General features: G+C 39.9%; 2 protein-coding genes and 1 long non-coding RNA gene across 7 annotated transcripts; all 3 read left to right on the forward strand.

The window, feature by feature from the left end:
* Positions 1–1,793: 1,793 nt before the first annotated feature.
* On the forward strand, positions 1,794–16,925 carry LOC4332969 (uncharacterized protein At4g17910). Of its 5 annotated transcripts, none has more exons than XM_026024283.2 (17): positions 1,794–2,095; positions 2,181–2,244; positions 2,322–2,355; positions 2,803–2,933; positions 3,150–3,223; positions 3,364–3,442; positions 3,549–3,638; positions 3,896–3,969; positions 4,812–4,899; positions 5,149–5,275; positions 5,359–5,463; positions 5,941–6,064; positions 6,146–6,197; positions 7,407–7,451; positions 8,022–8,120; positions 8,267–8,343; positions 16,551–16,925. In XM_026024283.2, the coding sequence occupies exons 1-17, from the start codon at positions 2,052–2,054 to the stop codon at positions 16,639–16,641; spliced, it is 1,398 nt and encodes a 465-aa protein (XP_025880068.1). In that variant the 5' UTR covers positions 1,794–2,051; the 3' UTR covers positions 16,642–16,925. The 5 variants fall into 5 exon arrangements, with proteins under 5 accessions (XP_025880068.1, XP_066165104.1, XP_025880070.1 ...); XM_066309007.1 differs by lacking the exon at positions 16,551–16,925 and adding an exon at positions 15,235–15,370; XM_026024285.2 differs by lacking the exon at positions 16,551–16,925 and adding an exon at positions 13,797–14,125.
* Positions 16,926–18,272: 1,347 nt separating this feature from the next.
* On the forward strand, positions 18,273–20,284 carry LOC112938219 (uncharacterized). Its single transcript, XR_003241270.2, has 2 exons — positions 18,273–18,623; positions 19,983–20,284. It is a non-coding gene; the product is annotated as an uncharacterized lncRNA (long non-coding RNA).
* Positions 20,285–22,713: 2,429 nt separating this feature from the next.
* LOC107280380 (myb-related protein 306) lies at positions 22,714–24,062 on the forward strand. The gene has a single exon (XM_015774610.3). It carries the CDS (start codon positions 22,812–22,814, stop codon positions 23,733–23,735), a length of 924 nt encoding a protein of 307 aa, XP_015630096.1. The 5' UTR covers positions 22,714–22,811; the 3' UTR covers positions 23,736–24,062.
* The last annotated feature ends 283 nt before the right edge of the window (positions 24,063–24,345 follow it).

Here is a 24,345-nt window from a genome sequence, read left to right on the forward strand (position 1 = left end):
CTTTAGTCAGAAGTGCAATTTACCTATATTTATATTTGAGTAAATTGCACGATTAGTACTTAAATTTCCTTAAATTTGAAAAAGAGGTTTCACCTATGTCCACAAATTTGCAAACGCGTATCGATGTCTCTAAACTTGATTTATTATATCACTTCGATTCACAGTCTTGTTTGACAATGATCTTGCATACGTGGCATGCCACGTGAACTTACATGGTATATTTTTATTAGAGTAAATTTTACTTTGGGTCATATATATTTACCTGATTGGCACATTGGACCAGGGATAAACTTATATTTTCACTTGACAACATCTTTCTTTACCATGCTTTGTAGGTTGGACCAGGGCTTATCCCTTGGGCCACCAGGAAAGCCTCCTCGGCCCAGTCCACGTGAAGCGCTTGTTTGTGTGGAGGGGGCGAGTCCAGGCGTGTGTATGCGTCGACGCTTGGTGGGGAGCAGCGACGGCGTGAGATCTCCTCGATAGCGCTGCTGCCTACAGGCTACAGCTTCCGCCCCTTAACCAAGGGCATTTCTGTCGACTGGTGATCATCGGCAAGGTGGATCCCAACGTCATCCTGTACAGGAGCGTAACCAATGTTGGGGCCAAGGGCCACGACTTCCACGCCGAATCGCCGATGCCGTGGTGTTCTGTTCATGCATATGACCCCTGATCCACTTAGAAGTTGAAAAACTTTTGCTAACATGATTAGGTCAATAGATTTTGAAATCATATCAGACCTAAATATTGGCTTCCAGATTATGTGAAGCAATAAGGGCCCAACTATTCCATTTGGCATTAATTAAGAACCAAACTTTCTTTTTAAAGTTATGTTATACCAATTGAACTCAGGAGTAAGGAACACAAATTGATTACTCACAAGGTACACAGGAATAAAATCCCGCAAGCCCCAAAACACACCTGAGTTGCAGACTTTAACATCGTTTTGATTTTTCTCTATGATACATTCCAAGACCGAATAACAGACTAATATAGCATATATAGACTGCCTCCACCAAGCCAAGTAGCGATCCGGGCGGTTCCACAGCTTCTGCCCTTCGGAGTCCGGATGCCATTGTATGTGATGGCGTCGATGTCCACCAGAATGGTCCTTGGCTTTGACGCCAACAACATGGTCGGAAGACGCGCCCCGCCGAACATGATGAGGCCTTTGAAGAGTCTGAAGAGACGTCGATAACAGCCGATGTCTACGTGCCGAGGCCAAGCTCACGATGCGGCTTTAGTGGACATGGAGGGGTTGACACAGAGAAGCGAAGAGGTTCCATACAAGCAAACGCTTCACATGGACTAGCCCGAAGCTGTCCTGATGGCCCAGATGCTAAACTCTGGTCCAACCTGTAAAGTATGGTAAAGAAATGTGGTGTTAAGTGAAAACATACGTTTAGCCCTGGTCCAATGCGCCAATCTGATAAATATACATGGCCAAAGTGAAATTTACTCTTTTTATTATCTACTCTCTTCCTTCTTTTTTCTCCTTAGTCCTCCCTCCAGCAAGCGGCGCCACCATTGGAGGCAGCGGGCAACGATGATACCAGTGGTGGCGGCCCCTTTAATGATTCCTTTGGCCTGCCATCGCTATCACCATTACCCGTCGTGGTCGTCAGTGTCGCTGCTTATCGGAGAGAGGAAGAAAGAAGAAAAAAAAGGGAAAAAAATTAAAAAGTGTCACATCATCATTCACATGGCAATAAACTAATTTTAAGAATATCGATGCACGTTCTACAAGTTTGTAGATCTAGATAAAACCTCATTACAAGCTTATACGAACAACTAGTACAATTTACTTTTTATATTTTGAGAGTGCCATTTTTCTTCCTTTCTGCTCCGGCTTGGCCCGTGCGCCACACCTTCTCCTCCTTCGGTTTCTCTTCTCGGCTTCTCGCCTTCTTTTCCGCCGTCGCGCGCGATCCAGTTCAGTTCAGATCCCCCCCCCTCTCCCTCTCCCCCGGCGCAGTTGCGCTGCTTCCCCTCTCCTCCACTCCGCCGCCGCCGCCGCGAGGCGACCACCGCCCCTCGAGCAGGCGCCACCAATGGACGACGAGCCCATCAACGCGCACAAGCTCCTCAAGGAGCAGTGAGTCCCAAAATGTCCCCCAAACCCCCCCTGAAAACCTCTCGCTGGTACGCCTCCTAAGAACCGTCCTCTTCGCCTCGCGCAGGTTCGTCAGCAACTTGACGGGGTCTTCCCTGCTGGAGATCGCCGCGCTCTCCACCGTGGTTCCGGTGAGTTGCTTAGTTACCCCCGCTGAAGTAGGTTAGTTGGTGCTGTGGTTTGACCCCTTTTTTTTTGGGTTGTGCAGGCTGTGGTCGTTCTGAGGAAATGGAGCTGCGGAGGTCAGTTCGCTACAGATTTTGTGGAATTTTTGACCCGTTTGATCTATTAGTGCGATTGTTTAGCTGATCGATTTGTACAAGAAATAGACGAGCGAGTTGTTGATATCATTTAGAAGTGTGGTATAAGATTACCAGTATGCTGCATTCTTGCACATTTAGCATTTGGTTCAGATATGCCATTGCGAGATTGAACCAGAAAGTTGACAGGTTGAATTTTTTGCGTAATCTCAGCATGTAGTTTTGATAAATTTAACTCGATTATGTGAAATTTTACCATGCTCTACTCCAGTTTTTGATTATGCTGTGGTGCCCCCATCTGATGTTATGGATGTTATGTTCATGGATTTTCGAATTTTAACATCATTGATCAATAACACGAGCTTCTTTTACTGTTCAGAGTAGATCTGGAAAGTGATTGCTTCTTCCCTTATTTTTGTCTTGTTTTAGATAATACTAGGAAGAATTCATTGAAGAAAAATGATGATGCCCTTCCTGGTCATAAAGGTTTTGTGCATTACTTCTCTACACTGGCTATAGATTACCTCAGTATTGTATTGCCAGTTCTTCTGATTTTCACAGTAAGTATTCTTTCATAGGACTTGGAGATTACATTGTAGCAGTGTTCAACTATAGAAATCATAAAATATGTAGAGAACCAAGCATTGGAACACAATGCATAAACTTTTAACCAACTATTGTTATTTGCTTATTGCAAATGTTATAATGAGGTTTAACACTTCTTAGAGAAAAAAAGTTAAATAGCAATCTTTTGATTATTCCTTGGTTTGTTACAGGTTTTAGCTGAATGGGCTTGTGCTTGTGCACTTTCTCTTGTAATGCTGATATCTATCCTCACCATGTTTAAGAGGTACCATATCTGAGTTCTTACACCTGTTTTTCTTGCCACATTCTCTCTAATTTCTATTACAATTCTAGTCGACCACCCTATTTCCTTTATGCAACAAAATCCATGCTGATTAGAAACTAATGCATTCCCTATATTCTAAGGTCTCGATCTCATCTCAAAGCTGGACCAAATGAGCTGCCTTTGCTCCGAGCAGATATATCATCATACAGAGTATCTGTGGTACGTAAAAGTTGATTAATTGGAAAAATACTACTCATTTAATTACTTCTCAGTACTATATATCCAACAGAACTATTGAAGTTAATGGTGATGGGGTGTTTTGAAGGTTCTAGTAACATGCCTGTGCATATTAGCAGTGGACTTCAAAATCTTCCCTAGACGTTATGCCAAGGCTGAAACATATGGTTGTGGCATCGTAAGTTGTATCTTTCATCTTTTTCATTGGTTGTATTTTAGTTCTTTACTGTCTCAAAGCATTTTTAATGAATCATGAACTTGTTTTTGCAAAAGTAGACACTGGCTGCAAATTGTGCATCCACTCTGTTACCTATTCTGCATGCTTGTGATTTGGATTATTTGTGTTTCCCATCATGTTTGAAACTTAAAAAGTTTCTGTGTTTTCTTCCCCATTCAATGACATGATACTAAGGTATCTGCCTCATTGTCCAACAGATGGATCTCGGAGTAGGGTCTTTTGTAGTGGCTAATGCACTGGTATCTAGACAAGCACGAAACTTTACTGCAATGTAAGTCCTTAACTACATATGATCTCATATGGCTAAGAAATCTAGGGTTTTGGTTTTCATCACAGTGACTTTCAGTTCTGAAGTTGGCCAAATATAGGCGGAGAAAGTAGATTCCATGTCTTACGACAGATAATCTTACTCTTCTTTGGTTATAATATTAGGCAGGTTAGAGATTGTTGTTTGTTAGGAACTGTAGGTAAAAAGGAATATCATGGTTTAGATATATCACATGTTATATAAATGATATAAAGAACATATATTTATTCCGCTGGCTTTATCTATTGAAAGTAGGAACTTCTAGTTTAGAAACCTAGAAGGTACAGGTACAAAGCAAGTCAACTTCACCAGTTCGAGCTATCTATAAAAAAATTAGCTTGGTCTGCTGAGTTAGTTCAGAATTGGCACACTGAAGATAAATTATGCTGATCTCCACAATTCTTATATTTGTATATCTGGAGACAAGTCAGAAAAGTAATAACGTCAAGTTGAAGCTAAGATTGACTTGATCACTTTTCACCCACAAAAGCTTTATTATCCATCAAATTTCTGCACCTGCTCTGTTTTATTGTAGGACGATATCTTTTTTAAATCCTTCCCATTTATTTCTCTCTCCAAATAATAAACCATCCTGAGAAAGTGACATGTTGACAATTCATCCCACCTTTGTCTAATATAATCACTAAAACCTTATTTAGACTCTATTTTAATGTTTGACTTTCGCAGACATCATTGTTTGAATATTTGAATTTTCTCTGGATAGTAAGAGTATATTCTGATTGAGAGGTCTGCAAATAGTCACTAGTATGCTGTGTCTTACAATGCAACTTCATGTGTGTCCTTAGGACCTGGAATAAAGCACTGATGTCTATAAGCCCTCTAATATTTCTTGGTTTTGCTCGTCTCATATCGACATCAGGTGTTGATTATCAGGTATTTTTATTCATAACCATGTCAATTACCTAAATTATGCCTTCGCCACAATTTGCCATATGCATTGACATTAAATTTACTTCGTAATTATGCACAATCCTCAAACTTTGCTTTCCTTATCCAGCATTTTCAATTACCATGTGATTATTTTCTCTTGTTGACTTGTTCTAGATACCGTATATGTACTGCACAAAACAAAAATGTACTGCTGTCTTCCTAAAGATGCATATTCTATTTCTCATTTTCTAGGTTCATGTAGGAGAATATGGCGTGCACTGGAACTTCTTTTTCACCCTTGCAGCAATTTCGATCCTTACGTCCGTTATCAGGATCCATCCTAAGTATTGTGGATTAGCTGGTCTGCTTGTGCTTACAGGTACTAAAGATTCATTTGAATAGTTTATTTTCAAATGTGCTACAGCCTCCTTTTCATGTACCAGATATTTCATTTGTTTTCAGGATTCCAAACGTGGCTCTCTTTTGGGTTGAATGAGTATCTCATTTCTAATGAAAGAAACGGTGGTATCATCAGTCAGAATAAGGAAGGTGTTTATAGCATATTTGGTAAGTATACTAATGCAACAAAACCTCTTTCGTATTACCAGGAACACTCACCTCTAATGTAACACTTAAACAACCCAATTGTACTACTCACATCAACTTGAGTTCACAAAATTTTCCAATGCTATTTGTCATGAAAAGTTTTGATGTCAGTCTGTTATTTATCTGTTATTTCTTTGCTTAAGGTGCCAATAAATAATCAGCCTCCAACTTGTTGGTGGATAATTCAGGCATACATGAAGGTGTCTGCACAGCATATTTCTAGCCCTTTTTCTTTGTTTCTATTCACTTATGGATTTCTTAATATCCATGCTTATTATATACATCTTTTGTATTGCCTTGCTGACCTTTATATGCTGATTGCATGTAACTTTTTGATCCTTTTTATACCCGAATGTCATAAATTTGCATGCACCTGATTCTTTTTTGAAAAAGTTGTGGTGATGTGATGCAATCTGATTGATTCATCCCTTTTAACAGGTTACTGGGGTATGTACCTGATTGGTGTTTCCTTGGGTTACAATCTATTCTTCGACAATAGTTCAAAAGGCAAGAGTAGGAGCAGTCAAGTGGTAAAAGTTTGGGTTCTTGCTGCATCTTTTTGGTAAGAAACAATTTTTTCATGCATTATTCCCAGTTATAACCTTTCTTCATTTTTAACAATTCCTCCCATGCCATGTTACAGGATTATGGCAATCATTCTTGACAGCTATGTTGAAAGAGTTTCTCGACGAATGGTAGGATATTAATTGATTACATGCTTTCTTAAGAAACAAAAAATCTAGACTAGCATTAGATTGACAAATATAAGAAACCAGATAGTTGTGCATTTTAATAGTAGTTTATAGTATATTGAGCAGAGTTTTATTCTATTGAACTGAGTACCCTTGTTATGATAGTTAAAGAGTATGCTGTGATGAAATGGACCAGCATAGCTTAGAAAATTAACCGCATCTAAAGTGCATAGTTCCTGATCCGATTACTTTGCTGACCCTGAGGCAAATACCTGACCTCTTTGGTTCATTGGTTCATACTGGTGAACCAAACTAAATATGGGTAGTTCCAACGGAAATTTCCTGTTGTTTTGTTTGCCTCCATTATCTGGGAGCAGCTACAAAAATTTGGTAGCACCAACCAAATCTAACATAATACTTCCTTCGTCCCAAAATATAGGCCTTTTTGAGGTAGGCACCGATATTAAGAAAGTAGGTAGAGATGATTGGAGTGTTGTGATTGGTGGAGAAGAGAAAATAAGTGAAAAGAATGGTTGTGATTGGTTGAGAGGAGAGGGTAGGTGAAGAAATAGCTTCATTTTGGAACAAGTTACTGTGCTAGAAATAACTACATTTTGGGACGGAGGTAGATGTGGTTATTTAAGGCTGAGGAAATCTCTTGCCAAAATATTGGTTCTGATACATTTCAAACATTCTTTTTAACAAATTCTGGCCTTGTCCAGGTTGTTTGTTCCCCTTATATATTCAATATAACTTGATCCTAGAAGCCTTGACACCTGTGTACAAATGTGGTTCCTTTCAAAAAAAATGAAAGGGAAAACATACCGTTACTTAGATAGTAATGCATATGATGTACTACATTGAAACATTATGTGAATTATGTTGGATGATAATTTAACATGTTTGTATTTGAAAAGGTCTTAAATTATAAAAACTATAAAGATATAGCATGTTTGCATGATGTTTAAATGTGATGATTGTTAGTGGATGATGATGTGGCATCTTGTTAATTAGTGGATGATGATGTGGCATCTTGTTAATTAGTGGATGATGATGTGGCATCTTGTTAGTGGATGATGATGTGGCATCTTTGCATGTTAAGCTTAAGGAGTTAGTGGGGGATAACTTTATAGTAAGATAGGATTAGTACCATTAACTCCCAATTTAATCCGTCCTTAGATTTGAATTTAACTTGTACATTTCATTTTGCAGTGCAACTTTGCTTATGTTATGCTTGTATTTGGACAGAATTTTCAGGTATTGTTCTTCGCCTTTCTTGATTTTATTTAATTTGCATACATTGCCAGATTTAGGTATCCATATTTCTCAATTAGCCTCTCTACCATTGGGAGAATTAGTTACTTGTACTATTTCCAGCAATGGTTAATAGTAACACACTAGTACAGTAGTATTACATGAGTCAAGGATATAAATAAAACTATGCACTTGAAATCTTAAACTGATTGTGCATCGGAGTTAACCTACACTGTGCATCTTTTTTTGTCTGCATGCTTTAATATTATCAAATGAGAATGAAATAATTTAACTCAGTCTAATGTATAGAATATGGTTGAAAATTTCTTAGTCTGTTGTATTCATTGTTTCACTAGCTGGTTTCATTCTTTGATGATTGGGGGCTACATTTTATGTATTGTCAGAACCATGAAATTTGGCGAGGTTCACGAATTTGACTGACATAATTCTGTTACTTATGGTTTAGCAACCATATAGCCTGTTAGAGTTTTCTGATTGTATCTTTGCTAGATATAGCCATGTTAAAATTTTCTGTCCAGATTTCACTGATGGCGGTGGCTATTTTAAAAACAGGTTATATCTATTCTCACACTAGCTGGGTTTATTTCATATGAAAAGAACCTGGTTCTTGAAGATGCATTCAATCAAAATATGCTTGGTTCATTCCTTCTGGTAAGACAGTTTGGTCACAATTTTAGAAAATAATTTTCCCAAAACAGAAATGTTCCAACTAATAGATCCTCAATTTGAGTTTCTAGTATATTTGGAACTTATTTTTGGTAAGTCTGTATGGAGTAACATTTAACTTCATCTTACAGGCAAACATCCTAACTGGTGTAGTAAATCTCTCAGTTGACACACTCTCTGCCTCTTCCGGCACCGCCTTCATGATTTTGTTAGTATACTCCTTTACTCTATGCATGATTGCTGCTTTAGCTCAGTTTTGCGGTATTAGGATGAAATTTTGGTGAATTCAAGAGTTATCTAATACGATGTATGTATATTAATTACTTTCTCAGCAAGCTTTCTTGGAATAAAGCCAATTGTTAAACCAATTAGTCTTTCCTGTCATCTATTCTGCCTGTTTTCTGTATCTTAGACCTAGATCTAGATGATTGCTCTAGTTCCGTCCCATATGAAACCTTCAACGTTCTGAGAAGCTGCAATAGCTAAGCCAATAGGTTATCGTGCCGTGTACTTTAAGAAGACATATATCACAGATATGTTGGCTAAATTACGATCTATGAACAGCTCATTGTTCCATTAATTAGGCAGTACTCAAGAATTTGACAAAACTACCTGCTTAGCATTCAACGACCCAACCTTAATTTCTTTCAGAGGAATCCAACAGATAAATGGTACTCATTCCGATATTTTTTGATGTTTAGCACAAAAACTTATAAAACTTAATCACCACTCATTTCTCAAATAATTAGTTTTGGGACCACCTATACATTTGTTGACAAATTTTCTCCTAAAAATTTGAATTTGACAGGTGTAATTATAGTACAATCATAGTGTAATTACACTGTAACTTGTATGTAATTACACTGTAACTTGCATATAACTACCGTGAAACTTGTATGTAAGTTCCACATAATTTTGAATCGTTAGATCTATTACAAGATTTGTTCTGGTGAGGAAGAAAGAAAATAACAGTACACACATGTGTGAAAGGATTTGTTCCCACAGCCTCATTTTACCGAAATAAGATGTTATGGAGAGATTTTTGAAAGTTACATACAAGTTACATTATAGTTAGTGTAATTACATGCAAGTTACAGTGTAATTACACTACGATTGTACTGTAATTGTATCTGTCAAATTTTTGGGAGAAAATTTGTCGACAAATATATAGCAAAATTGTTAATTTTTTTAGAAACTATTTAGAAATTAATAAGCCGAAAATAGGGCCAGCTTCAATTGGGCCAGAATCAGACACACATCCCGAATAGGAATAAGTCCACTTTGACTCCCTTAAAAATTGACCCGAATCTAATCCGTGACCCTCAACCGTAAAACCGGATAGGATGACTCCCCGAACTATTCAAACTAGTGCAATTTGACTCCATCAGTGGTTCTGGATGGCGGTTTTGCTGACGTGGCGATGTTGACCTGATCTGTGTTGTTGATGTGGCACTTATATGGCATTAAAATAAAAAATTATATGGGCTCCATTCGTCATTCAAATGAAAAAAAATTGCGAGGCCCACATGTCATCCTTTATCTATCCTCCTTCCCCCCTTCCTTTCTCCCTTCTCTGTATGTTTCTCTTCCTCCAGATTCGGTGCGGAATCTGGAGTGGCGGCGGCGGCGGCAGGGTGAGGGCCGGCACGGAGGAAGGAACTTGAGCGGGTCGTTCGGCGGCGACGGCCTCAGCTCGCCGGAGAAGGCGGGGGCGTTCGGCTGGTGGCCTCCCCCACGATGGTGCCGCGCCAGGCTGGGACGAACGAGAGGGCTAATGTAGACGGCGAAGCCTGAGACGCCGCTGGCCCCAGCCGTGCCTCTTGGTCTGCGCCGGCAGGGGGTGCCGCCTCTGTTTCTTTCTGCCCGAAGAACATGCATGTGCATAGCGTTGCCTAGCAGATGCAAGTGCAGCGCCGGTGTGGGGTAGCAAGGCGCGGCCGCCATGGAATCCAGTCGAATTTTGGCAGGACCAGTAGCTGCAGGACGAATCCGTCCTACCAGCGTGGTCCACCTGAGTCCTGCAGATCTTGAGGTCGTGGACTGGTCTGATTTTATTCTTTGTGGTCACTGTTTGCAAGGTCTTCAGGTCGTAGACAATAGCTACTTCATTACCGAGGACAACGTCGGCATGTTGAAGCTCGCCAAGGAGGCTAACAGCATCTTGGTTCGTCGATCAGCGCATTGACTCATGTTACCAATTCGCCTATGAAAATTGCTAACATCTAACCGTGACATCCTGTGATTAATTGGTACAAGCAGTTTGACTGCCGTATCCCGCGCCGGAGACGGTGGGTTGCGCAGTGGTGCACTCAAACGGCCACACCGCGGCGGCCATGTCCATGGGCGGGCTGATGAACAAGATGACCGGGCGCATCGGCAAGGCCATCATACGCTCCACGCTGGCGCGCGACGTCGCCGCCGTGATGAAGTAAGGGGCGCCGGGCTGCAGGAGGCCATCGACTACTGCGTCAAGGAACGGCTGGACAAAGGGTTCATCGGGCTCATCGCGGTGTTCGGCACCGGCGAGGTGGCGCACGGGTTCAACTGCACCGGCATGTTCAGCGAGTGCGGCTGCAGGAGAAAAGAGAGAGAAGGGAGGGAGAGGGGGGAGGAATAAGGGTTGGAGAGAGAAAGGATGACATGTGAGTCCCACAATATATTTTGTGTGCAAATGACAGACGGGCCCTACAAAATATTTTTAATTGTAATGCCACATAAGCGCCACGTGGGATGAAGACCGGGTCAACACCGCCATGTCAGCGCCACGTCAGCAAAACCGCCATCCAAAACCGCTGAGGGAGTCAAATTGCACTAGTTTGAATAGTTCGGGGAGTCATCATATCCGGTTTTACGGTTGAGGGTCACGGATTAGATTCGGGTGACTTTTAAGGGAGTCAAAATGGACTTTTTCCTCCCGAATAAACAGGCTGGAACTACCCTCCTGCCATCTTTAATGGGCTGTAATTAGCCCACGATACCCGTTTAATGGACTGAAACTAAATACTTGGCCCACTACCTTATTATCTCAAATGTTTGGCCCACCAGTTACAATAAAAGGGCTCAAACAGTTTTTAGGCCCTGGGTGATCTTAAACAGGCCAGGACAAATTAGGCCTATATATGATTTTGGTAAGGCGGAATTAGGAGCGGAACAAACATAAACAGGCCAGGACAAAATTTAGGCACACAACAGTTTTTGGAAGAGCGAATTTTGACCCATAAACACGTAATAATCAGGCTGAATTTTGTCGATTTGTAAGTCTATATATCCAATAGGCTTCGCTAGCAGCTGTTTTCTAGCCTCATCGTTTGCCCTGAAAAAAATTAGCAGCTACCAAAAATTAAATTATAAAATTTAATTTTGGAGTTAACTTTAGGGTATTCAATATAGTTTTGTTTTCAGCATTGGATTTTAAGTCATCAAGTACATGCATATAAGAGCTTTACCTACAAATTATTTTTGGTCATGTTTTGTCATGTACTACCTCCGTTTTTTAATAGATGACATCGTCGACTTTTTCTCACAGGTTTGACCATTCGTCTTATTCAAAAATTTTAAGCAAATGTATAAGATATAAATCACACAAAGTATTATGAGTGATAAAACAACTCATAACAAAATAAATTATAATTACGTAAATTTTTTGAATAAGACGAATGGTCAAACATGTGAAAAAAAGTCAATGGCGTCATCTATTAAAAAATGGAGGGAGTAATCAACAGTCAACCTTGGCCAACCGATGAATGGAGAGCAAAGTTTTCATATCGACAGAAAACCATGAAAGTTTGTCAGTTCACAAATTTCACAAGTACATACTTATGTACTACTACTACTTCCGTATCAAAATATAACAATTTTTAGCTATGAATATGGAAACATGTTAGATATATAATTATAAATGTTTATGAGCCTGTTCAATTTGATGCCATTTTCAACCATATCATTTTTTTTAAAGTTACCAAAAAATATCTACGTCTAGTTTGTTCACAAATTTAGTCAATACATAAGAAATCCTGCCAAAATTTTGATAATATTGCCATCTTGCTAAAATTTTGGCATTGCCAAAACATGGTATGGTTTATTTTGGTTACAATTTGAATAGGCCCTATATTTTAGGATAAAGGGAATATAGGATAAAGGGAGTACTTACTTAAATACTCTTACTTCATAAGGTTTTGGCAACAAATTGGTCAGCAAGTTTTCTTGAAATGTAGCCAAGTTGCTAAACCAATTGGTCCATCTTGTCATCAATTCTGCCTATTTTCTGCTCGAGTTTCTCTATGTTCTATCCCATTTGAAAGCCTCCTAACGTTCTAAACAGATCGCAACTGGTCAATCTTATTAAAACTGCCGTTTACTTTTGAGTTTTGACGTTGAAAAAGACTCTATTACAGATCAGCTGACCGAATTGAATACAACATGTGAAGAGCTCATTGTTACATTAATTTGGCGTTATTGTCAGAATTTCACATTCAGTATCACATACTGCTCTCCAGTTCTCGCCTGTCACGATAGGGTTTAACCATCAAATCAGTATGAAAATGGCACCTCCCTTGATTGTTACTTTCTGCAATTGCTGTCTTAAGATTTTTAAACTCGATCGATGTCATAATTTTAACCTGCTACAGCTAAGAATAAATAAACATGATATATAAACTCGATTCTTTTAGATCGTCCCTCTCAAAATAATAATAATAGGTGGGGTCGCTATCTGTATCTGGACGGTGATTTCTATGAGACTGACCAAATATTAATCTCCCTGTAATTAGGTCAACTTAAGTCAAATATTTGCTATTTTACTGATTCCCGGTGTAATATCAATTTACGCCATCTTTATTTTGTTTCCCTTTTAGTTAAAAGTACATATAATTTCCCAGAGCCGTCCCCAAAAATCTTGGGGAACAAGACCTTATGTACTTGGTGAAACCCCGTGCATTGTTGCGGGAATTTAGTATGATAAAAAAAAATAAAGTGTAATATAGCTAGATAACATCAGATTAAGTAAATTAACGTGGTTTATGATAATTTAAACTTGAATTGTAGAATGGCGATTCAAACGTAAAAAGTAAGGTGGTATGACTTTATGGAAGAAGAAAAATAGGGAGATAGTTTGGACAGTAGATTAATCATCTAAAGGTTAAAAACAATTAATGTGATACGACTTAATTAGAGGAAAAAAAAGAGAAAGATAATTTGGACCATAGATTAATTATTTAAGCACTAACTAAGTGAGGATGAACTATATAAATATATAGGATATTATAAAACATAATAAAGATATATATTGAAACATTATGTGAATTATATTGGATGATAATTTAACATGTTTGTATTTGAAAAGCTCTTAAATTATAAAAACTATAAAGATATAGCATGTTTGCATGATGTTTAAATGTGGGCATCTTGTTAATTAGTGGATGATGATGTGTCATCTTGTTAGTGGATGATGATGGGCATCTTTGCATGTTAAGCTTAAGGAGTTAGTGGGAGATAACTTTATTTACAGTGAGATAGGATACCGTGGCGACAACTGCTATACCAAAGAACATTCACCTACTTAAGTAATGGCGATCTGATGAAGCAGAAAAAAAAATCATTGCACCAATTCAGTTTTGCTGACTAATAGGTGCAAAAATGGAATCCTTATTGCTTGGAATGCAGGTTCACATCATGATGTACATTTCTTTAAGATAACTATGATATCGTCATCGAATATTTACCGGAGCCGACGAAAAGATCTCGTTCTGGTCTAATATAACGGAGCAGAAAGATAGAAAATAAAAAAAAAGGAGTGCAGAAATCCTAAACACATCAGAACGTATGGGTATGGATTAAAACATGTACTTCTGGGGGGCCTAAATTTTTGGAGGCCATGTACGGTCGCTCATCTTGCATGTGTCTATGGACGGGCCTGTAAATGCCGACCTCTGCACCGACTCTTTAATTATTTAACAATAATTAATAATATAAGTTTTAGTCTGTGCATCAAGTAAGGTTACACACATCTATATATTTATGGAATATTGATGTACATGAGATTTACCCTTTTATAGGGTTTGCGTCATGCATGCACCCACAACTCTGTCAACCCACCAATGGTGCATCTCTAATTAAGAGAATGAAATATAATGGCCAAGGGACAAGGGTTACGTGACAATGGGAGCTGATAGTACATGGTGGCAAAAGTACGATAGAGCTAAGCACGGCCTAATTATCATCTAATATCTCTCCTTCTCAAGTCCTAAATTGGCCAGGCAATTAATTAATCAAAGGACGGTCCTCCGTTTCACCAAAGTATGCCAATATTTTCTTATACTTGCTATAATTAATGGTATGGCTAAAAATTTGACCACCTTATTTTTATTGATAAAACATTCATAGTAAAGTGTGGCTGACAACTAAACAACCCCTTAATATTCAGATAGAAAAAAAATTAAAGAACTATAATTAGCGGTGGTAACTAATGGGTAAAGACCAATGCATGGGTTCTTTCACAATTCTACCTAGCCCTTCTATATTTTTAGATTAAAAATACATAAAATTTTAATCCACACTATTTTAGATTCAGCCCTCAAATTTTGTATGCTAAAAACTTGTTGGATCATTTAAAATCCCTTGCTATAGTATTTGCAGTGATAACTGGGCTTACAATGTTGATGAAGATTAGTTGAAAAATGATTTTAATTACAATTCTTTTTCTCTGGGTTCTTTAGCTCGTCACTTCATTTTAAAATATAAGCATTTATTGCTATAAATCAAAATATAAGTATATTCATACCCATCACTTATATTTTTGAATCCGAGAAAGTGCCATATTTTCTAATGTAAATATGGTCTTGTATATATATATCTCGAATATTTTGGCCATGCCAATGCAAATATTGGGTATTTGGATGCATTGAATCCTCGGCAACTGTACGTAGGACAAGTCCATCGTTTTGCCGGTAGTTATTAGGCATTTAGGCTACAACTGCAAGGATCAGACGCGTCAATTAATAGTAAGAAGGAAGCCAATCACGCAAACAACGAAATTAAATTTGAAAATATACTGTGATTCGTTTTTTTCTTAGAAATATTCATGATGTAATTTTTTTAGCAGAAATATACCGTCGATCTTGCGCAATCGTTGCGCGAAAGTGACGAGAGCGTGACGATGCACGCGGTGTCGCGCGAGACCGCGTGGTATCGCGAGATAAAACAGCGAGAGCGAACGGTCCCGCACAAGGAATCAGCGAGACCGAACGTCTTGTCCATCAGTGCTGCTTAATTAGTGATTAATTACTCTAATTAACTATTAATTATCCTAATTAGCGATTAATTAATATTAATTAATTGCTAATTAGGATAATCAATCACTACTCTCTCCGTTTCGCAATGTAAGTTATTCTAGCATTTCCTATATCATATTGGTGTTAAAGAATCTAGACATATATATCTATCTAAATTCATTAACATTAATATGAATATGAAAAATACTAGAATAACTTGTATTGTGAAACGGAGAAAGTAACTAACAATTTTCAACCGTTGCTATCGCTCATTGGGTGAGCGAGATTGCTCGGTCTCGCGGTTTGGCCGTGCGAGACCGCGTGGTCTGACGCCGCCACCACACACGTCCTCGATTTCGCCGTTCGGTGTCGTAGTTTCATCGTGCGAGACCGTGCGGTCTCACGCTACCACCACGTGACATCGTGCGGTCTCGCGCTGTCATTGTGCGAGACCGTTTGCGTCGTCACATCCACGTCACTTTCGCGGAACTGTTGTGCGAGATCGACGATATATTTATGCTAATAAATTTACATTCCAAATATTTGTGAGAAAAAAACGAGTCAACAACAGTGTATTTTCAAATTTATTTCCAAACAACGCGGAACGCTCTATATATCTTCATATTCGTGATGCCTTTAATTTGGCTTAAATTTGAAGGAATGTAAACAAGACAACAACTATATATATAGCTTTGGATTCTTTAATTTGCATGTCATTAATTATAGCTACAGCTAGTAGCTACTAGCTTAGTTTGTGACACGTTTTAATACATTTTTTATATGATTAATTGTCGGTCATGATTGATAAATTACATACGTAACTCTTGGCGAGATTAGGAATTGAAGCTGGCCACAGCTTATATGATTAAATGTCGGTCATGCTTTTATTTCTGCTTACCGTTTCGGCGTAACTGGAATATATCCGGGAAGAAATTGAATGGTCTTCTTCTTGGCTGTTTCTCAAACGCATGCAAGAATAAGCCTCAATATAATTACTATCTTTTACTTCATGCCACTGTTGTTAGTCTATTACTGCCATTATTGTCTAACAATTAATAATTGATGAATAATTTTTACGGTTGTCCCTACTACTAATTGAAATGATAGTGATCTAGAGCTTCCTGAAAACATTGCTTTGTTATTGCAGGTTAGCCGATTTGTGTGAACCGATTTGGTTTCTCAGCGATTTGATTAAAAATGCTGAATTGCACATAAATCAGTCCATTTTCTCCGTGTAGATTAAGATCAACAGAACGTTTTTCACCATTCTAAATAGGGCCTTGATTAACTCTTTTGTATTTTTCTACTGTTTCTCGTCTCATAATAGTGATTGCCGGTGCATGCTCCTGCTTGTCTATATTAATTATTGATGGTTGTGTTAGTGTGCTGTTCAGGACATCTAGTTGCACACTTGCACTGCATATTTAATTGCTAGGACGATGAACAAGTACAACTACAAGGCTGCTTCTTTTTTTTTTCAGCCTAGGAAAATGTACGTGTACAACCACTTACTGTCGTGTCACTAGTTATCAATGACACTTATAATACTCTCTCCGTTTCTAAATATTTAACGCCGTTAACTTTTTTAAATATGTTTGACCGTTCGTCTTATTCAAAAAATTTAAGTAATTTTTAATTCTTTTCCTATCATTTAATTCATTGTTAAATATACTTATACGTATACATATAGTTTTACATATTTCACAAAAGTTTTTGAATAAGACGAACGGTCAAACATGTAATAAAAAATCAACGATGTCAAATATTTAGAAACAGAGTGAGTATTATAATATTAGAACATATGATCAACTACCTCTTTTCATTTATGCTTACAATTAAGCTAAAATTTCAATTCTAAAATTTAATTTTGAAGGTGACTTTATGATATTTTTCATCGTAGTTTATTTTACAGTATTTTATTTTAAATCGTTAAAAATATGTATATAAAAATTTTATTCATAAATTATTTATTGGTTCTACTAATAAACCATAATTAAGGATAAGTATAAGCAAAATGATGGAGCTGGTTAGTAGTGAGTACTGAGTAGCTCATTTATTTTCTCAGTTTGCTTGTAGGAATGAGGCTAGTGCAGTGTGGAGATTTTTTTTCCATGATTTTGTAAAATTGGCTGTGAGCTAAGACTGTGCTGCTATTTCCTAATTAATAAAGCACTCCCCTTAAAAAATATATGAAAGACTTATATGTCAGTGGTAATTACCGGCTTACCGCAGACAATACCTAGCTGCATGATAATTCTCTTTGATTTGATGTAAGGGATAAGTGGACCAATCTAAAAACCTATATACCGGGTTATCCATCTATTTATATTATAAAATAAGTGGGTTCGTGAGCCGGTTCGTTTGCATGATGGGCTAATCTTCAATATCCTGCACATATATTTCTCGAGCCAAATTGATGGATGTCAGATCTGTGATGGCATACACCGCATTGAATGGTGTACGTGGATGGGGAGAGCTCATCGGCTGCTAGCAAAGCATGCAGCTGACTCGGTCCTCTTTTTTCTTCTTCAGACTGGTTGGTAGGATTGTGATCAGGAGGAAGATTAGCTTAGCTAGCTTTTAATTTCTTTCTCTCTTGCTGCATTTAGGGCTTCGATTGACCACTTGCCGCCCAATCTGATTGAACAAGTCAGCCATCTCTGGCGCAAGGAACGCATGCGCCTACACATTTTCTTTTATTATAATCCAAATTTAAATTTTTAAAATTAATTTAATTTTATAGTTTATTAGGTTCTTTTTATCTTAATCTATTTTCTAGCTTTGGCTCTCAATAGCTAGTAATGCAAATATAAAGGTTTTATTCATAAATTATTTTTGGTTGCTTCGTTTTTTTCTTATCAGTCGTAGTCCAACACCCTTGAGTGTTTAGTATTCCCTTCGCTCCAAAATATGAGGGGTTCTAATGCGCGCACGCTGACAGATTAAGTTGTGTGCCCCTTTCTCTCACCTTATCCATTCTATTCCCTTCTCTCTCTCACCTTATCCATTTCTTCCCCTCCCTTCCTCTCCCCTCCCCTCCTCTCATTCTTTCTCTACGCCAACAGTGAGCGACGAGTCTCCAGCGATTGTGACGGACCTCCAGTGAGCCCTCTCCTTTTCCCTCCCGCGAACTGCTCTAACGGAGAAGAGGACACGCAGTCGAGCAATGACAGCGGCGACGGCAAGCGGAGCAGGTTAGGGCGACAGACAAAGCCCTTTGGTGAGCTCCCTCCTCCCTCCGGCTCATCCTCCTTCTCCCATCCGCCTCGCCAACGCTCAAGTTCACTGCCAACGTAGTAGCAAGGAAGGCGGCAGCAAGGTTTGGATTCATCACGACGGCAGCTATCGCGATGTGGCTGACCGTTGCGGCGGGGTGAAGGGTGAGCTCCAGGTTGCAGCGTTGCATGGCGTATGCAACGTGGCGGTGGCCCTTGCGGTGCGGTTGCGGCATCCTCATCGCTGCAGCTATCCGTTGTTGCACGGCAGGAATGATTGTGGTGGTGGCGCGGTGCCATGACATCATCATGCACTTACCTCTAGCGAAAGTCCCGAAGTATGCTTGTCCTCAGATCCATGTCATAGGTGTTGATGACAGGTGCGGCTGCGGCCACTTCTAGTTGGAGGGCCAGCTGGATTTGGCCGAGAGTCGAAGGCAGCCGCGGACCACCAAGCCAGAGGCTGCTTATCGGTGCTGGTTGTAGTGGCGACGGAGGGGACGCATGGCTTAGGTGGCGATGTAGGTTGACGGCAGTGTTCAACATCGATGATGCCTGTGGACTCCACACACCTTCCTGAAGGCGATGTCGCAATGCTCTAGCTCATCTTCATGCTTTCGAGTAGATACTTCAGGTTTGCCCATAATAGCGATGACGACACCATAGATGCCACGACCTTCTTAGAGGCGTCGTGTTAGAGGTCCCTGTTGGTAGGGGTGAAAACGGTACGGAAACTTTCCGGATTCCAGGCCTGTTTTCGGAAACGGAATCAGCCGGTCAGAATTTTTTCGGAATTTCTCGGAAACGGAATCGAAAACGGAAATATTTTCTTGGAAACGGAATTGAATATGATAATAGCAGTTTCCGTCGAAACTCGGAATCGGTCGGAAAAATTCTGGAAAATTTGTCGGAATTTCCGAAGTTAAAAAGACCCATAGAATCAATAGTCTATAACTCATCCCTAAGTTTCCAGCCCAACCCAAATAGTGGCTAACCCTAGAGAGGAGAGAGACAGGCACACGACTTCGCGAGACCGTGAGCCGGCGGCGGAGCATCGCGCTCCGCGCACCGCCAGCGCCCACCGCCCGGTGCCCGCGCCACCGCTTCTCTGCCGTCCTCGGCTCCTCGCGACCTCGCCCCCACCGTTTTCGCCGTCTCATACCGCCACTATCTTGCGGCGCTGTCCCGCCGTTTCGCGGCCGTCTCGCAGCCACGGCGCCATCCCGCTGTTTCGCCGCCGCTACAACCACTGACGACGACGCCACAGCCACACCGACGAGCCGACGACGCCTCGCCTCAGCAGTCCCAGCAGCCTAGCGACGAGCCGACGAGCCTAAATCGATTTGATTTCTTTTGTGCTGCAGATTTACGATGGATCGAATCATCAAATGCAAGTAGCTGTTTTGTGATTGAACTAAGTACTGTACTGATGGACTGATGTGTGTTGCTGTTCTGTGATGACTGATGAATGATGATTGATGAACTATGTACTGATGATGGAGTGATAGCTCATAGCAGATTAGCAGTATAGCACTGAATAATAGTGTATATTGTATACCTTGTACCATGGTTTTTTGCTGTAATTTTTTTAGAATATTTGTTATGCAAATTATATGAAGTTATAGAGGAATATATTTTGTTGTTGAGACGATTTCATATAATTGTGTTTTATGATGAATTGTGGACTGTTGAGAGTTGAGAATTGGACTTGACAAAAGTTTGAAGCTTAGTTTAAGGGGTTTTTGTATTCTAATAATTTTTGTTACCGTATCCGCGCCGGTTCGTTTTCGCTCCGTTTTCGGTTTCGATAATATTCGTTTCCGTTTTCGTTTCCGGGGTTTCCGATTCCGATTCCGATTCCGGAAAAAATATGAAAACGAAAACGATAAAAGTTGTTTCCGTCTGTTTCCGTACCATTTTCACCCCTGCCCGTTGGTGCAGTGTACATCCCTGTTGCCGTTTTCGATGGTTAGGCTGGTGGTAAGATTTGAGCGTAGGATCAGGGGCGGAGCTACAATAATAGGGCCGGTGTCAGGTGACACCAACGACTTTCGGCAAAACCTATAACAAAACTGCTTATCCATGTATTATTATACTATGATTTAAGTATAATTAGTATACTATGACACCGATAGACACGTTATGACACCAATGAATCGATTTTCTAGATTCGCCACTGCGTAGGATTGTTTTACATCTTAGTTGCTCTCCGACATTATCTTTCGCTGTGTTGACATCGATGATATGCGCGTTTCAATCGGTAATGATCAGTAATTGTTTTTGGATATTCTGCTTCATAGCTTAGGAAGACAAAGACTATACGTACAACTTATAAGCCATTGGCTTATCCTGGTCTTTAGGTTGTAGTCTAAATAGTTTTCTTTGTTTTTTAATCAAGCTATGATTTTGTCATTTATAGTCTTTTGAGCTATAATCTTTGTAATAATTGGTTTTAGCTTCTTTAAAGCAAAGGCCGGAATGAATTCCATTATCTAATAATAATATTATAAGTACTATGTTAAATTTGTCAATTATATTTCCTAGTCCATTTGTATTTGGCTCATATATAGCATTAAAGGTATTGACCGATATTGTTGTACCACATTGAAGTTTAATAAATTACTATATGTACGTCATTATACAATATTTTATAATATAAATGCACGCACGCGGCGATACTATCATCAACTTAACACCGCATCCGTCCGTCCGTCACCATTCACACCGTTCACGTACCGTTGCCTTAAAATCTCTTTCTGGACTTTGATTAATTAAGGAAGAATCCAAAGTTACGATTTTGACTCGAAAGAATCTAATTTTAATGAAGTGATTTTACGTTTGAAAGGTAACACAATTTTAAGTATTATTAATTGACATTACCTCATAGAAGTATAAAAGTATAGATTTAAAATGATATATCACAAAACTACTACATATGTAATAATAAAGTTATCATAAAACTACAAGTCTAACGTCAAGTTAATTAATCATAAAATTTGAATATTTATAACTCAAACATAATATTAAAACTTTAAACTCTAAAATCTATAATTTTATCATAATTTTATTATATCATCTGTAGTTTTAGATATTTAGCTTTAAACATATAGTTTTGTAATAAATTTATTATATACCTATAATTTTGTGATAATTTGGTCAAAGTATCCATATTTTTTGTAAAATTTACTCATAAATCTTAAATCTGATGTAGCTTTGTGAAATTTACTCATTAAATCGGCGATAAGTATTTATGAACATAGAGAGTACTTACTGTTACTTTAAATCTAAATAACTGAAACGATTCTAAACTGATGCGAATATATTCGCCAGTTCCTTACAAGTCATATAAAGGGTTGTGCAAAAAATTAAAATATTTCGATAACATAGATAATATGTGATATATTGCTCCGTACACATGCAAGTTTTAAATATTACTTCTACAACATTAAAAACAAATTTGCATGTAAATATATGTTAACTAAGCTAAAGTTTAATTTATTATTTCTACAACTTATGGATGTCGAATTTTAACTTATATCTTTGTAAAATGCAGTGTAATCGATCATGTATTAATTAATCTATCTTCTCTCTTTTTTTTAAAAAAAATTCATAACTATTTGAATGTCATACAAGAAATAAAGAGACAACACGTGGATAGTTTAAAATCCATTCTCCTAAATAAATAATTCTGGGTCACCATACAAAAACTAAATCTAATATGGATACCACTGTTGAAACAATTATGACGATCCAGCTAGTCAGCTCTAGGCTATATGTGCATACACACACATGCTTGCCTGGGCATTCTCCCTGTTTTTTTTAATTACACAGTACAACACAGACCCTTACAAGACACGCACACTCACCTCTATAAACGCACGCACGCAAACCTTACCCTATTGAGAACCTTCGAAGAACGGGCTAGCAAATCCTGGAGATTGATGAAATCACCCCAGACGCTTCGCTGTCAACGGGTACGTACGTCGCTTATCACTAAAAGCACAAAGCCGTTAAATTATGGAAAATTCACTCCCAAAAGTACTACTAACGATCTTATAACCACCGGGCTACAGTCACTTTCACATTTTTCTCCCTCTCTCTGTCTCTGTGTGTATATATATATAAAGCTAAGCTCAAGCTTCCTTCCATCTGGTATAGCTATAGCAAGTGTTGGACCACGGATCGATCGATCGATGGGGCGGCCGCCGTGTTGCGAGAAGGAGGGGGTGAAGAAGGGGCCATGGACGCCGGAGGAGGACATGGTGCTGGCGTCGTACGTGCAGGAGCACGGCCCGGGCAACTGGCGCGCCGTGCCGCCCAGGACGGGCCTCCTCCGCTGCAGCAAGAGCTGCCGCCTCCGCTGGACCAACTACCTCCGCCCGGGCATCCGCCGCGGCGGCTTCTCCCACCACGAGGAGCGCCTCATCCTCCACCTCCAGGCCCTCCTCGGCAACCGCTGGGCCGCCATCGCCTCCTACCTCCCCCACCGCACCGACAACGACGTCAAGAACTTCTGGAACACCCACCTCAAGAAGAAGCTCGCCCTCACCTCCTCCTCCTCCTCGCCGCCGACGCCGACGACGCCGCTCGTCGCCAGGGGGCAGTGGGAGCGCAAGCTGCAGACCGACATCGACCTCGCCAGGCGCGCCCTCCGCGACGCCCTCTCCGTCGACGACGCCGCCTCCCCGGCGATGATCAGCAGCGGGCCGCCCGCGCCGGCGGCGGCGGCGGCGTACGCCCTGAGCGAGCGCAACATCTCCGTGATGCTGAGCGGCTGGGCGGCGCCGCCTCCGGCCAGGAAAGGATTGTCAGCCTGCAACCCGGCGGCGGCGACGACGACGCCCGGTGGCGCCGCCGCGGAGAGCGCGTCCACGGCCGGGACGTCGTTGGAGCTCACCGCCGACTGCTGCTCCGGCGGCGGCGACTCCAGCGCGTCCAACTGCCTGCCGTCGTCCATGCTCCTCGCGTGCGACGACGGCGACGCGACGGCGACGGCGGCCGGGGTGGCGCCGCTGTCGGCGATCGAGTCGTGGCTGCTGCTCGACGACAGCGGAGAGCCGCAGCTGGCACTGGACGAGCAGCTGCTGGACGTAGCTCTCCGTAATTACGCTTTCTAATTAATTAATTAATTAATTACTACCAATCAATGCAAGTACTGGTACTAGAGCCACACGACTTGATTAAGAATTAATTCGAGTTAATTGCTTAGCTTTTAGCCTAGCTAGCGAGCCAGTGGTTACTACTACTAGTTGTTGCTGGATTTTACTGTTTACTCTTGCTACTAGTGCTCTGGATCCGTACAACAGTACACACATGAATATACACTGATCTGTTACATGGATTAGCAAGAGTCAGTGGAGCAGGTAGAAAAATAATACTTATCAAAATGTAAAATTATTTTTTATATTTATTAGTATCATGCATACGTGTCTATATTAATACTACTCCCTATGGTGCATACCATCTTGTTTTTTTTAAATAACTATAAAAAATGCCAGTGCGTTGCAACGGGTGAAGTCTATTTTAATCTTATTACTGTTATATGGTTTAGTTAAGATGAAGTTCACTGTGGGAGTTCGCTTGGATATATATTTTTTTGGAAAATAATGAGCTGCAGTTAGGAGTCCGATCGTTTTAAGTTAGCATGCGAGTTTTTTTTTATACAGATTTCTTATATGATTCCTTCTGTATTACCAAAAGTGAATGATCTTAAAACCGACTCAAATA

Source organism: Oryza sativa, chromosome 3 (genome assembly GCF_034140825.1).
Source record: "Oryza sativa Japonica Group chromosome 3, ASM3414082v1".
In the NCBI taxonomy this organism is placed as follows: domain Eukaryota; kingdom Viridiplantae; phylum Streptophyta; class Magnoliopsida; order Poales; family Poaceae; genus Oryza; species Oryza sativa.

Coding starts and splice junctions, on each gene's coding strand:
- LOC4332969 (XM_026024283.2), top strand. CDS start 2,052: ATGGACGACGAGCCCATCAACGCGCACAAGCTCCTCAAGGAGCA. Junction 7,452..8,021: donor TATTTGGACAGAATTTTCAG/GTATTGTTCTTC, acceptor TTTTAAAAACAG/GTTATATCTATTCTCACACT. Junction 8,344..16,550: donor GGCACCGCCTTCATGATTTT/GTTAGTATACTC, acceptor TTGTTATTGCAG/GTTAGCCGATTTGTGTGAAC.
- LOC107280380 (XM_015774610.3), top strand. CDS start 22,812: ATGGGGCGGCCGCCGTGTTGCGAGAAGGAGGGGGTGAAGAAGGGGCCA.